This window comes from Apteryx rowi, unplaced genomic scaffold (assembly GCF_003343035.1).
Source record: "Apteryx rowi isolate R43461 unplaced genomic scaffold, aptRow1 scaffold_322, whole genome shotgun sequence".
NCBI lineage: Eukaryota > Metazoa > Chordata > Aves > Apterygiformes > Apterygidae > Apteryx > Apteryx rowi.
In genome coordinates, this window is record NW_020449664.1 from 325,015 (window position 1) to 349,584 (window position 24,570).

The window sequence follows — 24,570 nt, forward strand, 5'->3', positions numbered from 1 at the left end:
GCAAATACTTGTGAAGACTTGAGATCCAAAAAGTRTAAGAAAAAGAGACTATTATTTCAGTTTCTATTTCTAACTTTGATTTATAGTATCCTTTTGCCACTTGTGTTATTGGTAAGCACCTGTTAGTCCCAAWCCCAGGACCTAGTAGAATGTGCAAACCCATCCTAATTTACAAGTGGGTATGTGGAGATTGTTAAATATTGTCCCTTTTAGGATGCTCAAGAATAAAGTTTGTGCATTATTGTACAGACCAATTTTTTGCTGCCCAGCTGTACACCCTTTAGGTGATATAAACCGTTAGTCTCTAAGCATATTTTTTCACCTGGGTAAGATTAGAATTCGGACTTTTGATCTTCCTACACATACTGCTGTCCAGGGAACTGCTTGTAAGTTGTTGACGGTGTGTGCTCAGTTTCTCCTGTAAAAGTTATGATCCTGCTGAAGCCCGATTCTAGAGTTGCAGATGTTACAGTTGCAAATTATTTTTATATGTGTGTGTGTGTGTGTGTGTACATACACACACGTATATAAAAAACATACTCCTCTGCCCCCCAAAAGAACAATCTTACACTTTGCCATTTTCATGATATCTATGGGACTAATAGCATATTCTGGTATTCTGAGAGGTTTCATATTTATAAGCAGTTCAGCTATAGGTTTGCTGACGTTATTATCAGTTGCAGTATCCAGTAGGGTTTTYTTATGCTTTGCCATTTTTGGTCTATCTTTATTTGTCTCTTGTCTTTATATATAGATTGGAGACCTTCCATTTACACAAATCATTGATTGTTGCCATTTTGGCCCATGAGCAGGATTCTGAAGAACCATAGTAAGAATACAAAAAAACCCCCCCAAAAAACCTTTAATGCAAACTGTTTATAGAGGAGTATGGTTTCCCTGTCTCTGAACAGCCTTGACCCTAATCCAGCAAAGCATTTGTGTGTATGAATGTACRCTTTGATTTCAGTTCTAGTGATTTCAGTTCAAGCTGCTTGCAGTTGGAGTTAATTCATGCATATATCCTCTGCCTTGTTGATGTAAGACAGCTGTAGTCTAAGTAGTATTAGTTTTGTGATGTTAAAAGTTTTTGTTAAAGGAGTTTAACTGATTTTTACATGCTGACTAGCAGCTGTATTATAAGGTATTCTGTTCAGAATACCTAGTGTTATGCAATACAAAGGAGGAGGAGATAGCTGAGAATTGCCTCCGGAAGGCTGAGAATTAACCCCCAGTCTTTTGCATTGCAGCTAGGTGTGTCCCATCATCATGTTCTGGAAGTTTGATTTGAACACAACATCACATGTGGACAAGCTACTGGATAAAGAGGATGTGACACTTCACGAGCTGATGGACGAAGATGACATCTTACAGGAGTGCAAGGCTCAGAACCGCAAGCTGCTGGACTTCCTTTGCCAGCAGCACTGCATGGAGGAGCTGGTCAACCTCATCACACATGAACCCCCTGTGGATATGGATGAGAAGGTCCGCTTCAAGTAGGTATTCATTTTCTATTCTGTAGGAAGAAAATTGAATGAGAGATCTTATGTAGGAAACTTTCTGGTGCAAGATGGATGTAATCTTTTAGGTTGTGGAAAAAGGCTTTCAAATACTCCGTGAAATATTTCACGGTGTTTTGTTATTTGTAGTGAATTTTCAGAAGCTTTTTTCTTTATTTTTAATGGTTTTCCAATTAGTTTGTCTAAAAAAATAATCTCTTACTGTTTATTCAAAACTTTGTAAGCTGTATGATCAGTTTCTCAAAGTACCTTCAGTAGATTATTCTGTTATCAAAATTACAAGAAATAAAGGAGAGTTATTTTCTGTGAATTAGGGATTTCTGAACTTGATTAGTTTTCAATAGTCGAGCCCATAAAAGAAAGTGAGCTGTACAGTGAATAAAAGATGTTGTATTTTCGGTGTGCTACATCTGCAAGAACTGCTGATTTACTTTAGTGTTTATATAGTTAGTGAGAGGGATTATGTAAAGAGCCTCTGTCCTATGATGGTGACCTCTTTAAATGTTTTTGGTTCTCATATCAAGTTGTGTTTATACATTTTAACTAAGTGTATACTTGAAAAAACTTGCATTATGGATTTGGGAAATTTGCTTTTCTTTGCTAAGTTTATGTAAAAATTAAAGGCTGCTCTATGTATAAATAAATAAGTGAAAATGTATAAGTTTTTCACTGTAGGAATTGACCAGTATTGGTTATTGCTGTTGTTGCTAGAAATCCACAGAAGAAATGATTGTCGGTATTGTTTAGGTTTATTGCTAGATGAGATAGTCGATGAAATGTTTTTTGGTGACTATTTCCAGGTAAGCGAATGCCAGGAAATATATTATGTAGTAACTTGGAATATTATATTGCTGTAAAAGGTGAATTATCAGAAGGAACCAGGAGTATTATTTTTATACTATTGTCTTTCAAATGCACGTTTTGTACAGGTGCTTTTAAACCAGGGACATGGCAGGCAGCTGTCTTGACTTTTTGCATTGTTTTCCTGTATCATATCAGTGTAACTGGCTTTTCGTGGGAGTAGTTGGCTCTGTGCTTAATGCAGCTCTTTATCCATATTGTTTTCACAGCTAACGTGCTGAAACAAACTCAAGCCTAAAATCTCTTACTGAAGGGGATGGGCAATACTTTCCTTAGTGCTATGGGTTAAYGAGCTGAGGGAGCGCTGAATGATGTGAGACTTGTGATCCTTTACTGGACTCTGTGCATATTTTGCAGAAGGAGAGAATGAATGATTTCARTACATTAAATTCATACATTATCCATATCACTGCAGAGTCGTCTACTTCTTCAGATAGCCAGACTGTATTTTTAAGTCCTGTTCTCTTGAGATTTTCATCATTGCTATCACAAGACAATTCATATCTCCGATCCTGTGTGTCATAGGGTAGAAGTGGAAACCTTCTCCTAGTCTAAGCAAATAGATTAAGAATAAAAAAAGATTGGAGGGAGGGAGGGACAGAAACAAAAATCTCTCAAGAAACAAAAAACCTTAATGCAAACCAAGGCGAAGAGGGAAGCTCAGAAAGAGAGTGTTTACTTGCAGGCAGCCTTGAGTTTCACATGCATGATTATATGCCCTTTCCACAGGTTTTGAAGGTATGTGTGTGGTTTAGACAGCTCAGGGTCCCTAGGGGCCAGGTTGGCTCATCAGGAGATATCATCAAAGAGCTGCAGTGGTGAGAACAGGCCTGCCTCCAGTGTTGCAGTCCCCTCTGTCGGCAAGATGGAGGAAAATCTTGTGTTGGGAAGACCTTAAGTTGACAGGGAAAGGAACAATCCCATTTGCGGATCTCTTAATCAGATGATGGCAGTGTATCTTCTGCTTCTTCTAAGAGGAGTCCTTAAGGGGCCTCTTAGAAAAGCAGGTATAGCAATGGGAGATGTGATTATCCAGCACAGAGAGATAAGCGAGTCTTTGATGGCAATGAGAACCTCATGGTGACTTGTTTGCTGGGACAAATAGAGCTGATCTTATAAAGCATCTTTTTGGAAATGCTCCCAGTACTGCACATAGACCAAGCAGAGAAGCATTTTCAAAGCATGATGAGACAGTGGAAAGAGAAAAAGGGATTTAAGCTTATAAGAATCTGGGAAGCTTTTGAAATAAATTAAATTTAAAGAGGAAGAATGGGCTCTGTCTAAATCCAAATGAAATCCAATTTTAGGCTCTTAAAATTAGAAAAGGTCGTAACAGTTTTTAAACTGGGGCATGGGAGAAACTTGACAGGTAGGAAGAACATGCAGCTCAGAATGATGCATGCTCTAGGACTGGAATGGTCAAAATGCTTTATTCTTCAAATGCCAGTAGGACAGAAGTTCATAAAATTCAGAAAGGAAACTGCAAAGAGGAAAACTCAACAATAAATCCCCATCCACGCGTGGCAGGTGAAACTCAGCAAAACCAGGCCAAGACATGTAGCGATTAAAGAAGTATGTAACTTATTTGTACTGTAATGCTTGGTTTTAATGAAACTTGTGGACACGCTAGAGTGTCTCATAAACCTGATGAGACAGTGCAATATCAGTGTACAGCTTATACGGGAAAGACAGAGTAGACTCCGCTGAGTTAAGAGTGGACAACATGGGAAAGAGCTGAGAGTCGAGAGAGCTAAGTGTAGCATGGAATCCGCACRCTCTGCAATGCCATGCCCAAATTGAAAGGGTGGGGAATCACATCTGGCCATGTGAAACTCAAAGGGAGATTGAAAAGGCTGCAAGAGCAGAACGCACAATAATAACGAGAGATTTCATTTAGCCTCCTGGAGACAGGATATATATCACAGGGGGGCATGATGCATGCAGTCACGAATAGGTTTTGCATAGAGCAGTGAGACAGGAAGAGGAGGAATAATGCTTCATGCAATCTTGAGGACTATAAGAAATGTAACTGTTGTAAAATCACTTTGTGACAGTGACCATAATGTACTCAAATTTAACATCCTCGTAAGAGCAAAAAGGGCAAAACCAGCATTATCATGGAGTTGGGGTTTGTTTTTTTAACTTTAAGAAACAGAACTACATAAATATGAGGAGGTTATTTAAGAAGAAAATGGTATTGTAACAGGGTAAAAAAGCATGTAGCTGGCCTGGAAACGTTCTAGTGGCTCATGGTAAATGCAGGGCACATACTAAAAAGTTTCAAAAATATTAAAAGGAGAAAACTGGCTTTGTTAGAAACAAATAACCCATTGCCTGTAAAAGTACACCCTCACAAAGTGGAAGTTGTGTCTAGGTAAGAAAAAAGGATGCTGTGGCAGGTTAAAAGTAAATCCATAAAACCGGACAAAGTGATTTTGAGAAGCAGTTTGCTGAAGACAAAACTACTAATACTCTAAGCCCATCAAAATAAGGAAACCTGCCAGAGAATGTGTAGGGCAGATAAACGATCAAAGTGCAAAGGAAAATAGAAGTATAGCAGAAAAGCTAAATTAACCGTTTGTGTCAGTGCTCACTACAGAGTCTTCTCGGGAGATTCCCAAATGGAGTCTTTCTTTACAAGGGAGTAGTCTGAGGAACTGTCTCAAATTTGACCATTTGTGGAAGTATCTTTGGAACAACATCAATAAAATAATTGCCAGGTCTGCATGGTATTCGCCTAAGTGATTTAAAGGAATTCAAATATGAGATTGCTCAGCTGTTAACTGTATTTGATAACTGTTTCMAAAAGCTGGTCAGCCTCATTACCAGTGAAATGGAAGTAGCATATATGACACCAGTTCTTAAGGAGGGGTCTAGGGTGATCCGAGGATCTGTGAACCGGTAAATCTGACTTCTGTATTGTGTAAATTGATAAATATATGACATAAAAATATGATTTATAGACACATTTCTAAATATGAGCTCTTTACCATTGCACAGTACAGCTTTTGTAGAGGGAAGTCAGGCTTCATAGATCTTCAGGAAATATTTGATGGAGTCAGTGAACACATGGATAATGGTGATATGCCTGATGTGGCGTAAGGACATTTCTGAAAAGCTTTTGAAAAAGTCTCTTATCAAAGACTCTTGAAAATAAGCTGCCATGGGATAAAAAGGAAGGGTTCTGTCGTCAAGTATTAACTGTTTAAAGAGAAGAAATAAAGGCAAGGGAAAAACGACCAGTTTCAACTTTCTGAGTTTGCGCTAACTCTTCTGAGTCCTGTGCTGTTTGATGTATTCACACATGAAATAAGAGGGAGGATGAATTATAAATGCAGAGAGCTTGTAAGGAAAAATTATTAAGGTTAGCTAAAAGAAATAGTAGAAAGATTTCATTGTACTAAATGGGCAAGCAGTAAAATAGCAAGTAGAGTCAATGCTGATAAAGGGTAGTGACCGATGACCCCATTTACACGTGCGCACTGRTGGGCACCTCAGGGAAGACTTGGAGCCCTTGTGGACAGTCTGCTGAAAATATTTGATCAACAGTGAACGCAGGTGTGTGTTCACCATCCAAAACATGGGGCTGCACGCAGAGCAGTTCAGTGCATGCACGTAACAAGTTCCTGTTGTTCTCTAAGACGTTTCTTCATCCTTTATTTACTCTCAGGGCAAGAAGTATTTTCCTTGTTAAGAACCAAATGGAATGATAAAAATTAAAGTAAGGCTTAAAGTGAGAAAGTTTAGGTGGTGGAATTTCTTCCAAAAGAAAAATTGTATTAAATGAGTGTAACAAAACCAAACCAATAAAGACTATTGGAGTGGGGGGAAGGTGARAATAGGGGGGTGCGTTTGAAGTCACAACGTCTGAAGGGAAGCCTGAACCCAGATTTGAAAGGAGTCACTGGCAGCAGGGCATCCTGCCGCGTTATGCCACGCGCCAGCAGCGCGGAGAGGAGAGCCATGGGAAGGAGCACGGCTGCTGCGGCAGAGCGGGCGTAGGGACGGTCCCCTGAAGGCAGAGCTGCGCGTCTGCTCACAGAAGAGGTGCAGGTACTACGAGCAGCCACGCTGGGTCAAATGGAAAGATCTGCCTTCCTAGTCTGCCGTCTCTGACAGTGGTCCTAGCGGTTTTGTTTTAAGACGGCGCAACTAAACATACCGTACTTGAGATATGAGCATCCCATGAATTCACATGGTGACGTAACGTTTTTCATCTCTGTTCCTTTCTTATAATTCCCAACAATCTGTGTGTGTCCACATCAGTCCAAGGACTGAGCTGAAATTTCCAAAGACCTGCCTGCAATAATTCCTTCCTGACTGGCAGCCGCTAGCTTGGGAAAGCTGCCAGGTGTATGAAAGCATACCTGGCTCTAGAAGGATGGGAGATTAAGGGTGGGGGTAGAGGGTCCCAGTTCAAGTTCAGGAGTTGGTGTTGTGGTTTCTTCTTGATTATCTGTTAATGAGGTTTAGAGCAGAAATCTAACTAATCTCAACTGAGAGAGAAAAACACAGTTCCTAAACACCCTGCAACCTGGGCTCTGTTGTACAGTCAAGGTCTTATTGCAAAGGTGTTAGCAAGCATGAGAATTACTTAGTCATTTCCACTGCTCTTTTCTGAGTGATTTTTTCTTTTTCTCTCAGACTAAGGTTAGAAAAAATCTTGCAGTGTATTGAAAGATTGTGACGCCTAACGGGACTACAAAAGTTAAAGTACTCCCTTTGCATTGTAGAAGTAGTTATATTATTACAAAAGTGTTTTATATTGATTTTGGAGCTGGCTCATATCTGAGRTTACAAAAGGTAGTAGGTCTTGCATAATTACTAAGAAGTGGGAAATCTGTTGTTTATGTCTCTCACGGAATGGCACAAGTTTTATCTGGAAAGTGAATGCACTGCTTAAAGAATGAGCATGCATTTGCCACAAGACTATTCTGTAGGGTTTTTAATAATTATGATAATTAATTTCATTGACTGTTTTCTAAAATATATGGCACATTTTATTTTTGTTTTTGAGAGAAAAATCATAACCAGCTCTACCTGCAGAGAAAAAATGGTTCAAACCAAAAAGCATAGGTTTTATTTTTTCTCTGTGTTTTTTGATAACAAATTAAAACTACTTTAGGAAGCAGATAGATAAGGGCTGTCACTCAGAGGGGCGTTTGGTAGTCAGAACTGCTTCTTTGTACTTAGAATTACTGAACTACACAAGCACACCCTGTCAGAGTCTTGAAACAATTAATGGGGTAAGAGTGAATCATGGTTTAAAAATAAATTCCAGCTGTCTTTTGACTCTAGAATGATATATATCACTGAAACTATGAAAATGGTGTTACAGTTCAGTGCTAGGTCCAATTCACAGCACTAATGGACTACCATTTCTGATTACAGTAACCTTTGTGTGATGGTGAAGTCCTAAGAGAACAGGTCTTTCTTAAGGAATTTTCTTAAGCCTGTTTTATGGATGGACAGTGGCTAGAATGTTGAATTAAGACATTAATTTAACAATGAAACACCGAAGTGAGGTTTTAAAAAAAAGTCAGCAATAGCTAGACAGAGGTCAGTGTTGTATCACGCTTGTAAGATTGCCTCCCATCCCTTGTTCGATTCATTCATTACGTGAGCGATGGGGAGACTGAATCAGTGAAACGTTTGCAAAACAACGCAGTGTAACTACAGATCGCAGTCTGCTTTTAATGTAGAATTTCAGTCTGAAGAAATTCCTCTTTTAGCAAAACTAACAGTGCTCAAGAAGCATATTTTGTGTTTCATATTACTGTGATTTGTTTATATGTGCTTTCATGTTTGAGACTTTGTCTAATTATAAATATATTATTAATTATAAACACATTATTACCTTTTCTGGTTGTGAATGGGACTTGTTTCTAAAAGCAACACATGGAAGAGCAAAAAAAAAAGCCAAGGAAAAAAAAAAGGATTTCGTTAGCTGCCAAATTTCATTTCCTATTCTGATTTTAGTGAACAAAATTATCTAAATGAGAATTTGTAATATTTTCTGGGGAAAAAAGTTAATTTTGCAAAAGTTTGTAGGCATTAGTGAAAGGTTGAAACTCAAAAATGCTGGCTATGAATTGTTTGCTTGTACATAGTGTATGCTTGTATGTGTTAGGAGTCTTGTGTTAGGTCAAATGTTCTGTCTCTAAATTCTAGCTTTTGTTGTTATGTAAGAATTTATTATGCTCATTTTTAATTCTGCTTTGGTGGTTGGAAGAATTTTTCAGAAACATTTCAGAAACCTGTTAAAATATGCATTCTTCCATCAACCTTCAAATTTTGCATTAATTTTAGTTGTGCAAGTTAAATTATTTTAAGACCTTTTTAAGCGTATTGAAACTGATTAAGTATTAATGTAAAAATCAGAACTAACTGTAGTTTGAAGACAGCTGAAATGTATATTCCAGTGATTTGAAGAAAGAAGWAAAAACATGATGTGCTACAGGATATAGCGCTTCCTTAAAACGTGCCGTTAATGTAGTTGACCCTTGTTTATCATGTGTTTTTTTTTTTCCCCCCTTCTCTCCAGGAAGGAAGATCATCCTGCTCTTCATTTTATAATTTTTATTTAAGTGAAGATATTCTTGAGAGTTTTCATTTCACCTTTAGTTGCTCTGGTTCTGTCCTTCTAGATATCCAAACACAGCCTGTGAACTGCTGACCTCTGATGTGCCACAGATCAATGACAAGTTAGGAGGGGACGAAACTTTGCTGAATATCCTGTACGACTTCTTGGATCATGAGCCTCCTTTGAACCCTTTGCTTGCCAGTTTCTTCAGCAAGACTATTGGGAATCTCATTGCAAGAAAAACTGAACAGGTAGTGATTAAGTTTGCCCTGACACAGATGCACAAATGAGTTCACTAATGTTGTTTGTGTTGTATGGCAATATCGGTGGTATCCCGATGATCTCATTGTAATCCTCAGACTTGAAAAACAGCTATTCTCTTTAGGGCTGGAATGAAATGTGGGCTTTGTAAAGCTCTTCAAACTTCCTGGGTTGGAGTGAATTGCTGGCTAATTTAGCACCTTTGTATAGATTTTGTTTCAGAACTGCAGTAGTTTGGGATATTCCTGTGCTAATTGTTTATTGTTTGTATTAAAGCATTTTGATAACATCCTTTGATCATTGCCCAGAAGCTTCTTATTACATAAGTAATGCCTCAGTCTCTTGCCTATAAAAGGGAGGTTGGAAACGTTTGCTATATAGTGTTTTAGGAATACATGCATTCCAATACAAACTTCCTTTTTAAAGTGAAGAGTATAAAATTTTTATCAGAGACCCTAGTGGAATGAAARTTTCTTCTGTTTCACTAGTGTCCTTGATATTTGTGTTCCTGTGGGCTTGGTTTCTTTGTGGCATAGAGAAAAGAAAAGATAGCTAAAAAGATCTGATTTAGTATTTCCTTGAAATGAGAATGTTATTCCCTTCTTTTTGTTCTCTGAAGAAGAATTCATCAACCTAATAGCCATTTTGCATAAAGATTTATTGGTTAAAACAAGAACATGAAGTGTAGAAAGTTCTATGCTGCCATGGCCATATATTGTACCAACAACTGATGATGACGTTTTTATGTTTAGGTGATTGCATTTTTAAGGAAAAAAGACAAGTTTATTAGCCTGGTGCTAAAGCATATAGATACATCAGCAATGATGGACCTCCTGCTTCGTCTAATCAGCTGTGTGGAGCCAGCAACTCTACGGCAGGAAGTATTGAATGTGAGAATTTACTTCTTTTTTCTTTAAAAGATTAGGAACAAGGCTTTTTGTTTGTTTCTTAAAGAAATATAACTCTGTCATTTATTATGAGAGTGCATCCACTCTTCTGAAAGTTACTTTTCTTAGTGCTAGAGTGAACACATCAGTTACATTGGGTACTTCAGCCTGTTTGTGGCTTGTACAGCAGAACAAGCCTGGTTCATTCACTGCCAGTAGAGGATACGCTTCTTGAAGTTCCTGCCAGCTTGTTTTTCTATATAGCAACCAGTAGCTCCCCTAAATGTTTTTGCTATAGTGCTTTTATGAAGTAAAACAAACAGTAATTTGTTCAGTTCCTAGCTATGTTCAAGGGTGTATGTGATTTTTGGAGATGATACACTGTGCTGCTTCTTYCCCCTTCCTCTTTAATATGCATCCTCATAAAATGTCTCATTGAGATGCTTAGTTTGCTTTACAGGTAGGACAAGTTTTTCTCCCTTCATAGCCCAGTCTGGGTGAGGCTCCCTCATCCCCCCTTTTGTGGGCAGAAGAGATGTGCAGCATTGGATGAAAAAATGCTGCTTTAGCTCCCTTTCAGTGAGCCAGAAGGACAATGTGCCATATGGAAAACTGCACTTGAGTGACTGAAGCCCACAGCAGGAATTACATGTCTGACAACCTTTGCTGCCTAAGTCTTCTGTGTCCAGAGCGTTGAACAAAATATAGCTTAGCCGGTAAAAGTTCTTTGCAGAAAGTAGTATGATAGCTAATTACCAGTGCTTGATTCTTCCTCTTAGCTGTGTGGTACACAGTGCAGTGTGCATGCTGTTCAAGAGAAGAAAAAAATACAGGCATGAGTTGATACTCCCAGACTTGTATATGTGTTCACCATGAAAGGAAGTCTTCATTTTTTAACAGGAAGTTTGGCAATTGAAATTGGTTAGAAGTCAAATAATAATACCAAGAAAATTGCTGGGAGGAAAAAGTCTCCATGAGATGGATGGACAGGGGATGATGATGATGGAGGATCCACTGAAAGAGAAAGCAGCTTTGCAGAAAAGGTCCAAGCACATCCCAGGCTGTGATGGCACGAGTGCAGCCAGCTGAGTAAGGGAAGGGATGGCTCTCCTCTTTTCAGCATTGGCGACACTCATCTGGTTACTGGTCCAGTTTGGGACTCACCAGTACAAGACAGATATTGCAGTACTGAAGCAGGTCTCATGAAGGCCACTGAGATAGTTGGGGACTGGAGCACAGAACATRTAAGGAAAGGCTGAAATAGTGGTTTTTTTTCAGCCTGGAGGAGAAATGGCAAAGGGGAGACCTTACTGAGGTCTGCAACTGCCTAATGGGGGTGGGGAGAGAAGATGGAGACAGACTCTTCTCGGCCTTGCACCTGATGGCACGAGAGGCAATGGGCACAGGCAGCAACAAGGGAAATTCCAATTAGACAGTAGAAAAATTTCCACCTGAGGGTGGTCAAACATGAAGAGGGGCCCAGATAGGTCTCCATCCTTGGAGATACTCAGAACTCATCTGTATAAGGCCCTGAGCAATCTACTCTAATGGGACCTGCTCTGAGCAGGCAGTTGGGCCAGACATCTTCAGAGGGGCCTTCCAACCTTGCATAATGCTATGACTCTAATACTCTATTATTGTAACCTGGATTATTTCCTGAGAGAGTACACTAAACATCGTGAAACTGCACTTCATTAGTTTGTTAGTTTGACGAACTATAGCTGTGTGCTCTTCATTAGGAACCTTACGAAGATTTAAAAAAGGTTTTGTGACTTGAGAGACCGGTAGAGTATTGGGCAGGTTGTCATCTCATATTGCTCCTTTGGGACACTATACTTAATGTGGAGATTTCCTCTTCTCTCACATCRGTTATGGAAGGGCAGATGAATAAACTCACCTGTGGAAGAAACATTTGATAATAAAAGGATCTCTTGTCCCACCATTTATTGCTACTATAGCATCCATTTTTTGAAGTAAGAAAATTTCTCATTATGTGCCATTCAAGACTAAGACGTAAGCTAATATCATTACCAAGATAAATGCAATAATTTTTCCTTGTGATAAAATGATATTTTAACTGAGTWGCTTTTTTCCTGGATGGATGGCTTCCGTATTATATCAACCATCCATAAATGGTCAGATCTGGATGGGAAGTATTTTAACCCCATCCTATTATCTTAAGTCCATCTGTTAAGGATTTCATGCCAACTAAAAACAATTTTAAGATACCATGAGGCACTGGAGGTGATCCTGAATATTTTTCTCAAGTARTGTTAATATAAATATTGTCCCTGAAAATTTAAAAATCTAATGGCTTAAGGATTTTTCCTTGGAAAGACAAAAGATATTAACGATATTCAAATTTGGGATTAAATGTATAGAGAAATAATTTACCAGCAATTTTGGTGATATAGTCAGAAACTTAAATTCCCAGAAAAGTTAATATGCAGTCTTTATTTTTGCTAGATATTAGAACTAAAAGTTGTATTTGTGGACTTTCCATCATGTAAGGAAAAAATACTGTTCGTCAGGTAGTAGCTAGAACGGATGTGAATGATTAGCTGCCTCAAAGTAGCTATTCATCTGTTACTTGTGTAACACAGTGACAGCAATTAAACTTAGTATTTCAAGGTTTCCATAATGTCGATGTACACTACTACTGGATTTTATCTAAGGAGTTCTAACATTATATCAAGGTCTTCCAGGTTACACTCCAGCTTCTTCCTAAGTAAAATATGAATGCTATCTGAACAACTAAATGCTTTCTACTTTCCATTTGTGTGACTTAGCAGAAAGGTGGAAACTTTTATGTCCAAATAAAGTTTGAGAAGCCCCATTCTTCACTAGAAAGTACTGCTGTTGAAGGTACATCAGTTAGGGGTATGAAAAGACCACTTTTCTGCCAGACACTGCTATTGGTTGGTTTGTTACATGTTTCTTGCTGCCTTGAAAGGTAATCTTTTACAGTGGCAGATTTATGAAGAGGATATCTTAAGTTAAACAAAATTATACTCTGCATAACAAGTGTCCGGGCAGCTCTCAGTAGGGATTTGATGTTCACATTGTCCCTTTGACTCAGCAAGTCAGAGACTCTCTAATACTTGCACAACAGTTTGTCATTTGCTAGCCTTCCATTTTAGAGATTCTTAGACTGTATGGCTTAGGCAGTACTGGTAGGTCAGTTCCCTGTTGTGTTTTCTACTGAGCAGACCTTTTAAAGTGTGTATTTGAAGTTTCCTTGGCTACTCCTTGCTAAGATGATGTTAGCGAGGGTGGAGTTTCTCATAGTCTTAGTGCAAGTGTTTGACTTCCAGTACTAAGAGAAGTTGGGTCAATAATTCCACGAGCGCTTTAAGTTGGCATTGCCACAAAAAGAGGCAGTCCTGCTTTCCCTTTTTTCCTAATACTTACTCTGCTCATCCARCTCCCCTTGCATCTTTGCCAGCTGAAGTGTTCATGTGGTTGTGAAGTGAAATGTATTGGGGAATTGATCCAACTGGAARCACCTTTCTCTTGGATTGTTTTCAGCCAGATCACTTCCTTGCTTTGGTTTTCTGCATGGCAGAAAGGGGTAGAAGATAAATGGATGAATACAAGCCGAGAGAAGGTGGCAATGCCAGTTTATACTTTCTTAAACTGCTTGCGGARCTACAGTATATGGTGCCTTTTCCCTTTCTCTTCCTTGATCTAGAACTCATCAAGAGGGCCTACAGTTAACAAGAAAATAAAATATTTCTTGCATCTTTCTGCTTCCTTATGCTCATATATGATAGAGGAGTGCTTTTGTTCATGTAGCTTAGATTCTGTTGTCTTGGAGAGCTGTGCCGTCAAGAAGAAACTTGCTAGCACAAGCTGCTTCTGTGTGCTTCTGCCATAGGTATCATGGCAGCAGCACCACTGTGTAAAGATGCCTTCAGATTCATTAGCCCATGGGTAGTTGCAACATAAGTGAAATAATCTGTTGTCTACTTCAGATTGCATCATTACAGCCTTATCTCCTCCTTATTCTGGACTCTCGTGATGGGAAATACTAGAAGAGTCTTCATCAGAAACCTCTAAGGAGGTCCTTTGAGGAGGCTTGTCTTTCAGACATTTACCTTTTGATATGCTTGGACAAATCTTATGTTGCACAGATAGATGACAGCACATTTTCTTTTCTTTGATCACTGTCATTTGATCCCAAAATGTCTCTGGGAAAGAAACAATACTGACCTTAAATGATTTACTTGTCATACAGCAAGAAAGCTGAAATGTAGGTTGCTTCTTGAAGCATTTTTAAAATTAGGACAGATAAATGGCATCAAAGAAGTCTGTCCTCCATATGCATGTTTTCAGYATAAAATCTTACATAGAAAAATACAAAAAGAACATGATCATTATGAGAGGGTTCCACATTTGATTTTTGCTGCTGTGTACTTGGAATTTTGATCTACTACATGTTTCAGTGAYCCTGTATTTATGTAAAGCAGATCTAGTTATTCTGGGTATCCCTTCTGCACTTTATCTCCTCCTGCTTTCCTTAGTGACAAAAAGTATAGTTTCAGTTTTATAATCTTCACTGAGGAGAGTTAGTCTGTCCTCCTGATTCAAGCCTGAAAGAGAAGACACAGCATGACCCTGCTGGGATACAGTGAGTCATTGGGATCTCATTGCAAAGGTCCACCTTTGGATTGCAGAGCTGATTACGCCAGTCAGCATGTCTGATAAGGTTTCCATAGTGAGAGGGAGAAAGTGATCAGTCATATTCTGAAAAGAAATCTTGTTGTCCTGGATGGRTCAGTTTCTTCTCTCTGCACCCTGTTGAAGAGCAACAAGGCACCACAGCTTTCCAAATTGAGTGACTTTCACAGAAACCCCTCACTAGCTCTGTATCAACTTGGTGAGCTGATGTTCCAGTTCTTCACTTTGTGTAATAGCAACTGGCGTATCATGTAGCCTGTGCATCAGAATCTAAGGTCGATAGTGATCACAGCATGAAAAAATGCTACTGTATGTTGTCCCACATTTTTCTGCTGCTTTTGCAGGTAACAAAACATAAGAATAAAATGGGCATGCTCTTTATGCCCTTTTGGTTAAAGAAACTAGCTCTCATGGCTGGATTAGACTACCACAGGATTTTCAGATACTTTTCTTTTGTAAGAAGATTAGTGCAAGATTAGTCCTTCTCAGATGAGGAACGTTTAATATGAATACATCAGTGAAATGTCTGTTGATGTTGTGATCCTCAAAAGATCAGACAGCTTACTCTGTTGGTTGCTGTGGTTGCTGTTAGTTGTGTTTGACTACCATCTTAAATAATAAAGCATGAACTTTCTTTTATTTATTGTGTCTGAATAAGAATATCCCAGCCAAAGTTATACCTTATTAGGTATATTTTCAGCGGGTTTCAGAAAAAGAAGTTTTGCTGAAGTCCTCATACAATATACTTTCTTAAATACTGACCCTGCAAGATGGGTGCCTTTATGTCCTGTGCTCTAGCCCCTAGCCATCTCAGTGGCCTCCAYGGGACCCACTCTGTTATTGCAATGTTTGTCTTGTACTGGTGAGTCCCAAACTGGACCCAGATGGGTCTTACCAGTGCCAAATAGAGGGGAGCCTCACTCAGCTGGCTGCACTTGTGCCATCACAACCTGGCATGTGGTTGGTCATCTTTGCTGCAAGGGAAAACTGCTGAGTCCCGGTGGACTGGACCCCAGGACCCCTTGGGCCTTTTCTGCAAAGTTGCTTCCTTACTAGCTGCTTCCCAACCTGTCRTGCTGCACAGGGTTATTCCATCCCAGGTGCAAGACTATACATTTTGCCTTTGTTGAACTTCCTGAGGTTCTTCTCAACTCATTTCTCCAGCCTGTCTAGATTCCTCTGCATGGCAGCACAGCCCTCCAGCATATCAACTGCTACCATCCAATTTGGTATTGTTCCTGAMCTTGCTAAGGATGCTTTTTTCCCCATTTGCCAGGTCTTTAATGAAAATGCTTAACAGTATYGGTCCCTGATATTGATGTGATTTTCTGCTGGTAAGGTCTGCCCTTAGTCCTCCGATGTCCTTGATCCTAGTAGCAGAGTCTGTGGGAGTGAAGCATTACATAGAGGAAGGTAAGAATAAAAGAGTATTTAAGCAAAATGGTCCATCCTGATGTGCAGAAAGTCAAGCAGACATGGGAGAATCTCAGCATGGATGAACAGGGAATTCCTGTCTGAGCTGAAGCACRAAAAGTACAGAGAATGTGAAAGTGGGGAGGGACTACCTAGGAACAATTATGAGAAATTGCCCAAGCATTCAGGGGTCTTACTAGGAAAGCAAAAGCTCAACCTGAGTTGAAACTGGCAAAGGATATGACAGGCAGCATTCTGGGCTTCCCCCTAGTCTGCAGGGTCCTGTAGTCACTTTGGATATGMCGAAGGTCTCCCTTGGCAGTAGTATTGGTGCACACATGGATGAACAGGAAGGCCTGGATGAGCCTTGGCAGTCTCACCACACATCAGGGAATCTGAGCTCCTGGCAAGCAGCATACTTCTCAAAACAGCAAATCTGGCTGGTGAATGGGTTCTTCCATTCCCTGCAAAAGGGAGTCTCCAGCCGCTCTCATCTGCCACTTCCTCTTGGTGTTGTTGCATGGTTCAGACTCAGCTAGCTCTGATAACTCCATTGAGGAAACTTGTTCTTCCTCACCTGTTACCACCATGCCACTATACATATTYTGTAAGCTCACATCTGCAGGTGGTGAAAGAGCTTTTCTCATGTTGCCAGCTTCCAGCCACTCCCAACTTGGAATCTCCATCTTCCTCTCATTCCCRTATAGTCTCTGGCTATCCCTTCTTCCATGGAAAATGAGGGTCCAGGAAACCTTGAGGGTTTCCATGGTCTCTGCAAAAAACCTGTTAATATTCTGTTCATCTCATACTGATAATACATTGTCTTCTCACCTCCTTTCCATAACTTCTCCACCTGGCRGCACAGTGCCTTGCTGAGAGTGCATGCGCCACAGGGGAGACCATTATCTCCATCAGGGAGAAGCATTCCCTGCTGCCTGAGACCTGGTTGGCCATGTTCTCTCTCAGGAGCTCCGCCTGGGTTGAGGCCACCCATGTGCCAGATATAGTCACCTCAGCAGGTGCTTGGGACTGGTGCTGGGTCACGTTCACTGCCAGGTCCCTGTTTGTGTGGACCAGTTTGCCATGCCCCGCTTTTTTCTGTTGTGCCTGAACAACAGTTATGCTGGTGTTCCTCAGCAGCAGTTGGTTATAAGTCTAACACTCCCTAATCATGAAGCGGCAAATGAAGCGGAAGCCTGRCTTTGTTGGCAAACAGCTGCTACGTAAACTGCCTAATTCCTGCTTGCTGGTCCTGTTTGCTGCAGTCTTCCTTCTTCTGTAGAATAAGTCAGGTTGAACACAGGCACAAGTTGTCTGTCCATCAGTTCCTTGCAAATGTATCACTTACCCTGCTGAGCTGCATGTAGTCAGTGGAGTCTGTATCTCAAGTGTGAATCTTCTCTTAAGGGAGGTGCTGAGGCAACAGTATTGTACTTCAGTCCAGATAGGTAGGGCCTTGCAATTGTCTTGGAGGAGTAAATTAAAGATTATTCCTTTTCTTGTGAATATTAAAGTCCATCTCTTACACATTAGCCTCTTAATTCAATACATTTTGGTATTGCTCTGCTGATCTTAACAGATTATTTCAGTTGTTTTTTTCACTTTTAAATTACATTTTCTGTGTCTCTCAGTTTCCAAGAACAGTARTTTCTGCGTTCAGATGGATGATCATGCTTCCTCTCTTTAGTCCCTTTCTGCGGCCATCCACTTCCCTCCGGAACACATTGTTATGACAGTCTAGGCACAAGGAACAAAACTTCTTAGCCATGCTTGCCATTTAACTTACGTTTTTAATTAATAGGACCAACCACTCCAGGTGAAAAAAAAAAAAAATGTTGAAACAGAGTAAAGTTGAAACTACAATGAAGGTTTGGAATTTAATTTACTGTACTCTGCAGTAGAAAGAAAATGCACTTAATGCAGGAGTGTCTAACTCAATATGTTGTTTTATTCTGGACTGTGGAAGTCGTAAGCGYAGGTGGAACTTCTGTAGGTAAAATGTTCCTTTGCTGACAGTGATTGGCAAGTCCAGTTGTGCCTGAAATAGCAAATAGGATGAAGTACCCACTACAACATATCTATGGGCCTTATTATTTGAAGTAAGGAAACTTGCAGGTAAAAATGGATATAATTTTTTGTTATTAATACTATTCAGTGTATTGATACTGTGGGAATATCCAGGGGTTGCAGTCAAAATCTGGGTTTGTAGTCATAGTGCTGTGCAAACATGGGGTGTAGAACTGATTACGAAAAGACGAAACATGCAAATATAGCACACACAAAGGGGAAGGAGGGATGGATAATGTTATTGTTACAGAGACTGCCAGTAGGCACAACTGATGGATTTCAGCAGCTGTTCTTTAGAACATATAAATGAAGAGATATTAATTAATCTTGATGAAGCTCTTTTGGCAAATTGCCAACTGACATCTACCTTAACTATCATCAGAAGACTGAATCTTAGGATTTGAAAGGAGGATTTCAGTAGTCTTACCCAAATACAGGGAAATGAGAACAGATTCTTGTAGAATAAATAAACAAATAAGCAATGGATTGTTGCTTTGTTAGTGGAATGGAGGTGGCAAGACTGATGTGTTGAGACATAGATCAAGTGGGGATCAACTGCGCTTTCATGGACCTGAGAAGAAGGTTCAGAAATTTAATTTTGATCCCAGAAAAATAGAAACCAGTGGAAGAACCTGAAGAGACAGGTCGGTAGAAAGATTGGTCAGGAAGATTGCCTTAGAAGCTCAGTCTTTTGGACTTTCGGGTAAACTGGGTATCAGGAAGAAGAGGTTATAGAAGTCAGATCTGAAAATATGGTCTTGAATGAAATACTGGGTTACCAGCTGTATGCTGGAAAGATTTTTGGACAACATTAGCATTTTTGCAATGATATGGAACTCCAGAAAGGAGACAGAGTCAGAAATTTCTGTCTAAGTAGGAAAACAGCAGTGTTGTTGATGGCAAAAGCCACTAAAAATGGTGATCCTGGCAAACAGGATTTTTGTCCTGTTTTAAGTCACAGGTCATATTCAACGTGGCATTGGTGAGGACAGGATGAGATCTGTAGGAAGGTTATTAGAGCAAAGCTAGTGAAGAGTCAACATAAAATTGTAGCTGAATCATGTGAATAGATAACATAAAAAGTGAGTGTTCAAGGGGAGAAGATATGCGTAGAGCCTTCTTATAAAGAAGCGGTGGAAGGCAGGAAACTTTTTAATTTTCCCCATGACTCATCTGAAGAGTGATAGAAGATCATTACAGAAACTTCCAAAATCTTTTTCCACTTTAGTTAAGGTTTGGTCAGTCATTTCAAAAGCAAGTGCAGTCATGTGGTGTTAGACATCTAGCCATTTGCTTTGGATGAAGACCCTAAAAACTTGAACGGAAATGGTTTTATTGAAATAAGAAGCTGAGCTTGTAGGTGAAGCTGGAAAGGGAGAAATTTGAATGTATTGATTGCAGATGGCATTCTTTGCATACGGTCAGGGAGGGGAGATAAAGTGATAGCTTGCATTAAGAGAGGGCAGTAGTCCGAAGTTGGAACTAAAGCAAGGAGACAAGGTATAATTAGCACTTATGTCATCTGAAAGTCTAAAAAAATTCTTCAGTGTAAAGAGTAGTAGACTATAAGAATGGGAAATGGCAGGAGAAAAACATGTTGATAGTTATGCTCATGCTACTTCGGATAGGACAGTATTCATAACTTATCTATTCTGTGTTTTCTGAAGGTATTTAAATCTTTAGGTTCATGAGCATGGTGCACTTACTGATGCAAATTAAAATACATCTATCTCTGTTCCTAGGGGAAATTGTATATAGCCTGTGACTTTGGTTATGAAATAGAGGGAAAGGACTTTCCCTCCTTGAAAAGTCTGTTTTGTAAAGCTTCCCGAAGATCCTCTTGTTTTGAATTCTGTGATATCAAACAAGGATTTTCTTTTGCTTTTCTTTCCTTTCCCTCCAGTGGCTTAATGAAGCAAAAATTATTCAGAGACTTGTGGAACTGATCCATTCAAGCCAGGATGAGGACGTGAGTATGACAAAATTGAGTTCTGTGTTTGTGGGCAGTGGCTCTTGTAAGGTCCAGAAGAGTCTATCTCCATCTCTTTGAATAATATCAAGGTGACTTATGGAAGGTGATAATGAGGGATGATCTGTATGGACATCCTGTCCTTTGGTTGCTAAGCCTAGTACCAAAATGTTTTGTTTTATTTTTGATTTGGTTTTGACTCATTTTGCTACCAATTTCTTATTTCATTTTGATGTTGAATGAATTTGTCATGGTATCTACAGTCAGTGTTAATTTACCTGATTTTAAGAAGGAACATGCTATTTGAAACAGGCTATTAAATAACTTCATAATTTAACTAGTTCGCTGTAACCTTCAGTTCTTCTTAGACCATAAGTGAATAAGTATTTGGTTACATCTACAAGATGCAATTCTCTGAGCCTATGAAAAATGACATGCTGAATATTAAATCATACAAATGCTCTCTCTCTCTCTCTTTTTTTTTTTTTTTCCTTTTAATAATTGTCACAAAACATCCAAGCCCAGACCTCTAGTTCTGGAATTCGGTTTCCTACACTAGCATCTCACAGTTGGGTATCGACTGCCATCCCTGATGCAGAGCAGGAAAAACGCGATGAAAAGTGTTGATATCCCTATCTGGCTTGCTGTGATTTAGATGAAGATGGGGCATTTGTTAAAAGATTCCTGTGATTGCCAACAGCAAAGTGAACTTGATTACACATTATTCTTTTGTTAATRCTAATATTATGATTCCCTTGGCTTATCACAGGAAAAATTGCCCTTTTGAGAGAAAAAATAGGAAGTAGCATGCTGATTTGTGTGTCTAGCAATGCTGTCTTATGGATAAATGCTGAATTACAGCATTAGACCCTATAGATATAGTAGCTAGAGAGAGTTTTTGATTAATAGCTAGGCTGAGTTTATTTAATTATCGAAATGCTACTTTAAAGCTTTTTAATACCTTATAATTAAATTTTAAATGGTTTTATCAAGCAATTTATTTTTATTCATGGAAGGAACCTCCTGAGTAGTGATAAGCAAGAATGAAATATTTGTATTTTAAATGCACAAGTTAACACACTTGGTCAGAAAGTTAAAAAAGACCATCCTCACTTTCTGCAATCTTTAATTGCATTTAACTGAGAAGTTCAGAAAGACCCTCTCTTTGATTTAAGAATCTGTTAATTATTAAGCTGATGTGAATTATTAGAAGCATAAGGATGAATAATCTAGAGCATGGTAGCACTTGTACTAAAAACRCTCGCTTATTCAGTTTCTTGCATTCCCAGCTGTTAAATTTTCTCTGAAAGGCAGGATGAGCCRGGCTGAGAAGTTAGCACTGACATGTGCTCTATTTTGTCGTTTRCAGAGGCAATCAAATGCTTCCCAGACCCTGTGTGATATCATAAGGTTGAGCAGAGACCAGAGCAATCAACTCCAGGAGGTACCTGAGCCTGATCCACTTCTCACAGCACTGGAATCGTAAGTACTTTTCGGTACTTATGACTGTTGCTAAATTAGCAACTAATATTGTCATTTGCTGTTAGCTCTCCAAAGACACAAGCTAGAGAAACAAGCTGTTGGTGTGTTGTGTTGTTAAGCGAGTACAGATCTTTATGAACACAGTGGAKACCTCTCTCTTGGACTGTTGGTATACCTGATAGGTGCTGTGCTTTGTGCGATAGCCGCTAGAAAAGGACATGTGCATATYGCTAGACTTAATCTAGTAATAAAGTGGTACTAGTGTATAGCCTGCAAAAGTAACATTTATAGGATTTGGGTTTTTTAAAATACCTTTGATAGAAAGTGTTTTCTTGAAAAAAGAGATATAACGTTGTGCTTGTGATCCCAGCTACTGTTGCTCAGTACTTCTTTTCAGAACTTGCTCTTGTACATCCAGACAGCTTGCGGTGAAACTCTCAATAACTCCTTTCATTTTAAGGGTTTTTTTTTAATCTAGAGCTAACTTCTCTAATATTTTTGAAGGAATATGTTGATAAGAAAATTGCACTTTCACACAGTTTTTTTGGTAGGATTTACTTCCCAAATAAAGTTAAACATACGATGTACACCAGAAAATGTTGATTTTTCAAGTTTACTCCATTCCCTTGGCATTATTTCATTGTTCTTTGTAATTCAGCTTTAAATTGCTTGCTTTAGCATGTTTCCACTTCCTTTATTTGCCTCAAACCTAAAAGTATTGACTGGATATTCARTGTGAGATTAAAAATAAAAATGTTCTTTTAGGCCTAAAGGAATCTTTTGACAGAAAAGGGATAAAAGAAAAGAATTGCAGTAGGTGAAATGAATGTTAAAGTATGTATAGCTGTCTCTAAATAGGGCTTAACATTCCTCTTTTATGTGTTTTTGTTAACACATAATTTTCTTATTTTGTGTGACAGTGCTGTTATTTTCTGCCATTTCCGAGCTGTCAGTTCATAAGCGTGAGTACTAGGGGCATCATATTCCTCTGTCGGGAATCAGCAGGAAACAGTGTGTGCAGGTGAAGACAGGATGTAAATAGTGGAGCTGTTGTGCTGCTCACAAACTTTGAAAAGCTCCAGTCTTTGGAGATGTGTGCAGGATCTTCCAGGTGCGCAACATATAAGCCTCCYCCTTGTAAGGAAGCGCTCTTTCTTAAATGCTTCATTTCCCTTACTGCTCCTGCAGAAATAAAGGAGATCTGGCCTTTTATCCCATAGCCTACCATAATATTTTCTTATCGATAGTTTAGTGCAATGCGGGGTGTTTAGTGTAGATTGCATCCCTGATCCTTGGAACCTTCAGCATTTCATCAGGCCTCATTCAAGTTTGAGCCCTTTAAAATTTGGAGACGAGCCTCTTGCTTGGTTACTTCACCTGCAAAGTCCAGGCCCTTTAACAAGTGCGGTGGTTCACTGTGGTATGAGGTGGGGTAGGCCATGGAGAGCTCATCCTGCAAAGACTTTTTTACTAGTTTAAGAGAGGGGTACGGAATCTGCTACGCTTGGGGCAGAAGGTTGGTACCCATGGTCTTTCATACCCTTGTTCTTTTGTACCTGTGGTCTTTCAYGAGAGCCTCTGTGACACTGATGTTATGAATTAAGTTTCCTTGCTAGAGCTTTACAAAGCTGAAATTTGAAGTTTGGCTCATGCTTTACTGGGATGCTCTTCAGCTTCTTSCTTCCTCTTCTCTTTCTGTCCCCTCCCAGCCTTCCCCCACTTCCATTGTATTCTTTGTATTCACTTTTTTTTAGGCACTACCTGTAACGTCCATGGAAAAAATAAAAATTATATTTTTGTACTTCCAAAAAGCATTTCTAAAGGTTGTTATATCACTTCACTGTTTTTAAGAAAAATTATTTTGAACAGGAGTGGTTTTTTGTACTACTTATCTTTCTGCTGATGATCTGTAGCTGTTACATATCTCATTACTTTTCTCATCCAGTTCTTCTGTGTAGTACTGGTAAACTTTTTGATATTTGGATAATGTTTTTATCTGTGAATCACGAATTAATGATCAGTAAATGCTGCAGGAAGGAGCCGTGACGAGGCTTACAGAGTAAATATCAAATCTTGATTTTCAGTAACTGTTTGCCTAAACCATCTGCAACAGTTTGTTTCAGATTAACTGTATGCAGCAAAAGTGAGTTTTGTTAGTCACTGTAAACTATTTTATTTTCCTGACACTGCCTCTATGCTGATGGAATATATTTAGATGCTCTTTATTAAAATAATTTAATCTCCTATTTTATTCATGTATTTTTACATTTTATCTCATATTTTATTTATACAAATGTAAAGGAAAAATTTTCAACTATTAGAAAATAGTAAAAGTTAGTCTATCTGAACTGAATAGTACTGCTTTTAGCTGAACGTGTGACTTCACAAGGTGAGAAAGGCACTTACTGTGTACTGGGTTTTGGAGAACTTCCAGTTACATCTGCAGAATCAGCATGGGAAAAGAATTGGAATATAGAGGTGGAAGTAGGTACTGCTGCAGTCAAGTAACTGCTGATGAGTAACAGTGCCAGCCCAAACCTCATATTGCTTCTGTTTTATTCATTTTGCATAGCAGATTGCAGAGAAAAAAGTAGGCAGTTACCTTTGTGTTGTTTATTCATAACTTCTAAAGGTCTGAGTGTCAAAACTATTTTTAATGCTAGAAAGGACCATTATCATTATTTATTCTGACTCCAGCAGTCTTCAAAGCTTCACTTGGTGATCCCTCCACCTGCCCCAAATCTTGCAGTGTTTGGAGGGTGTCTTGTCTTGGTTAAGGCCTCCAAGAGATGGTGAATCGATTAAAACTTTTCCAGGACTATGGAAAACGTGCATATTATTTACAATTCA

At 39.1% G+C, this 24,570-nt stretch overlaps 1 protein-coding gene across 5 annotated transcripts in view; it reads left to right on the forward strand.

Annotated features, from left to right (window-relative positions):
- The window catches only part of PPP6R2 (protein phosphatase 6 regulatory subunit 2), an 85,456-nt gene that overhangs the window by 13,284 nt on the left and 47,602 nt on the right, over nt 1–24,570 (forward strand). For all 5 annotated transcript variants that reach the window (XR_003254404.1, XR_003254405.1, XM_026071148.1 and 2 more), the window contains exons 2-6: nt 1,248–1,493; nt 9,026–9,212; nt 9,975–10,112; nt 20,173–20,238; nt 21,608–21,720. Coding sequence is in view for 3 of the 5 variants with exons in the window: in XM_026071148.1 (XP_025926933.1) it covers nt 1,267–1,493; nt 9,026–9,212; nt 9,975–10,112; nt 20,173–20,238; nt 21,608–21,720 (731 nt within the window). In the remaining 2 variants the exon portion in view is untranslated. The remainder of the gene's footprint in view (nt 1–1,247; nt 1,494–9,025; nt 9,213–9,974; nt 10,113–20,172; nt 20,239–21,607; nt 21,721–24,570) is intronic.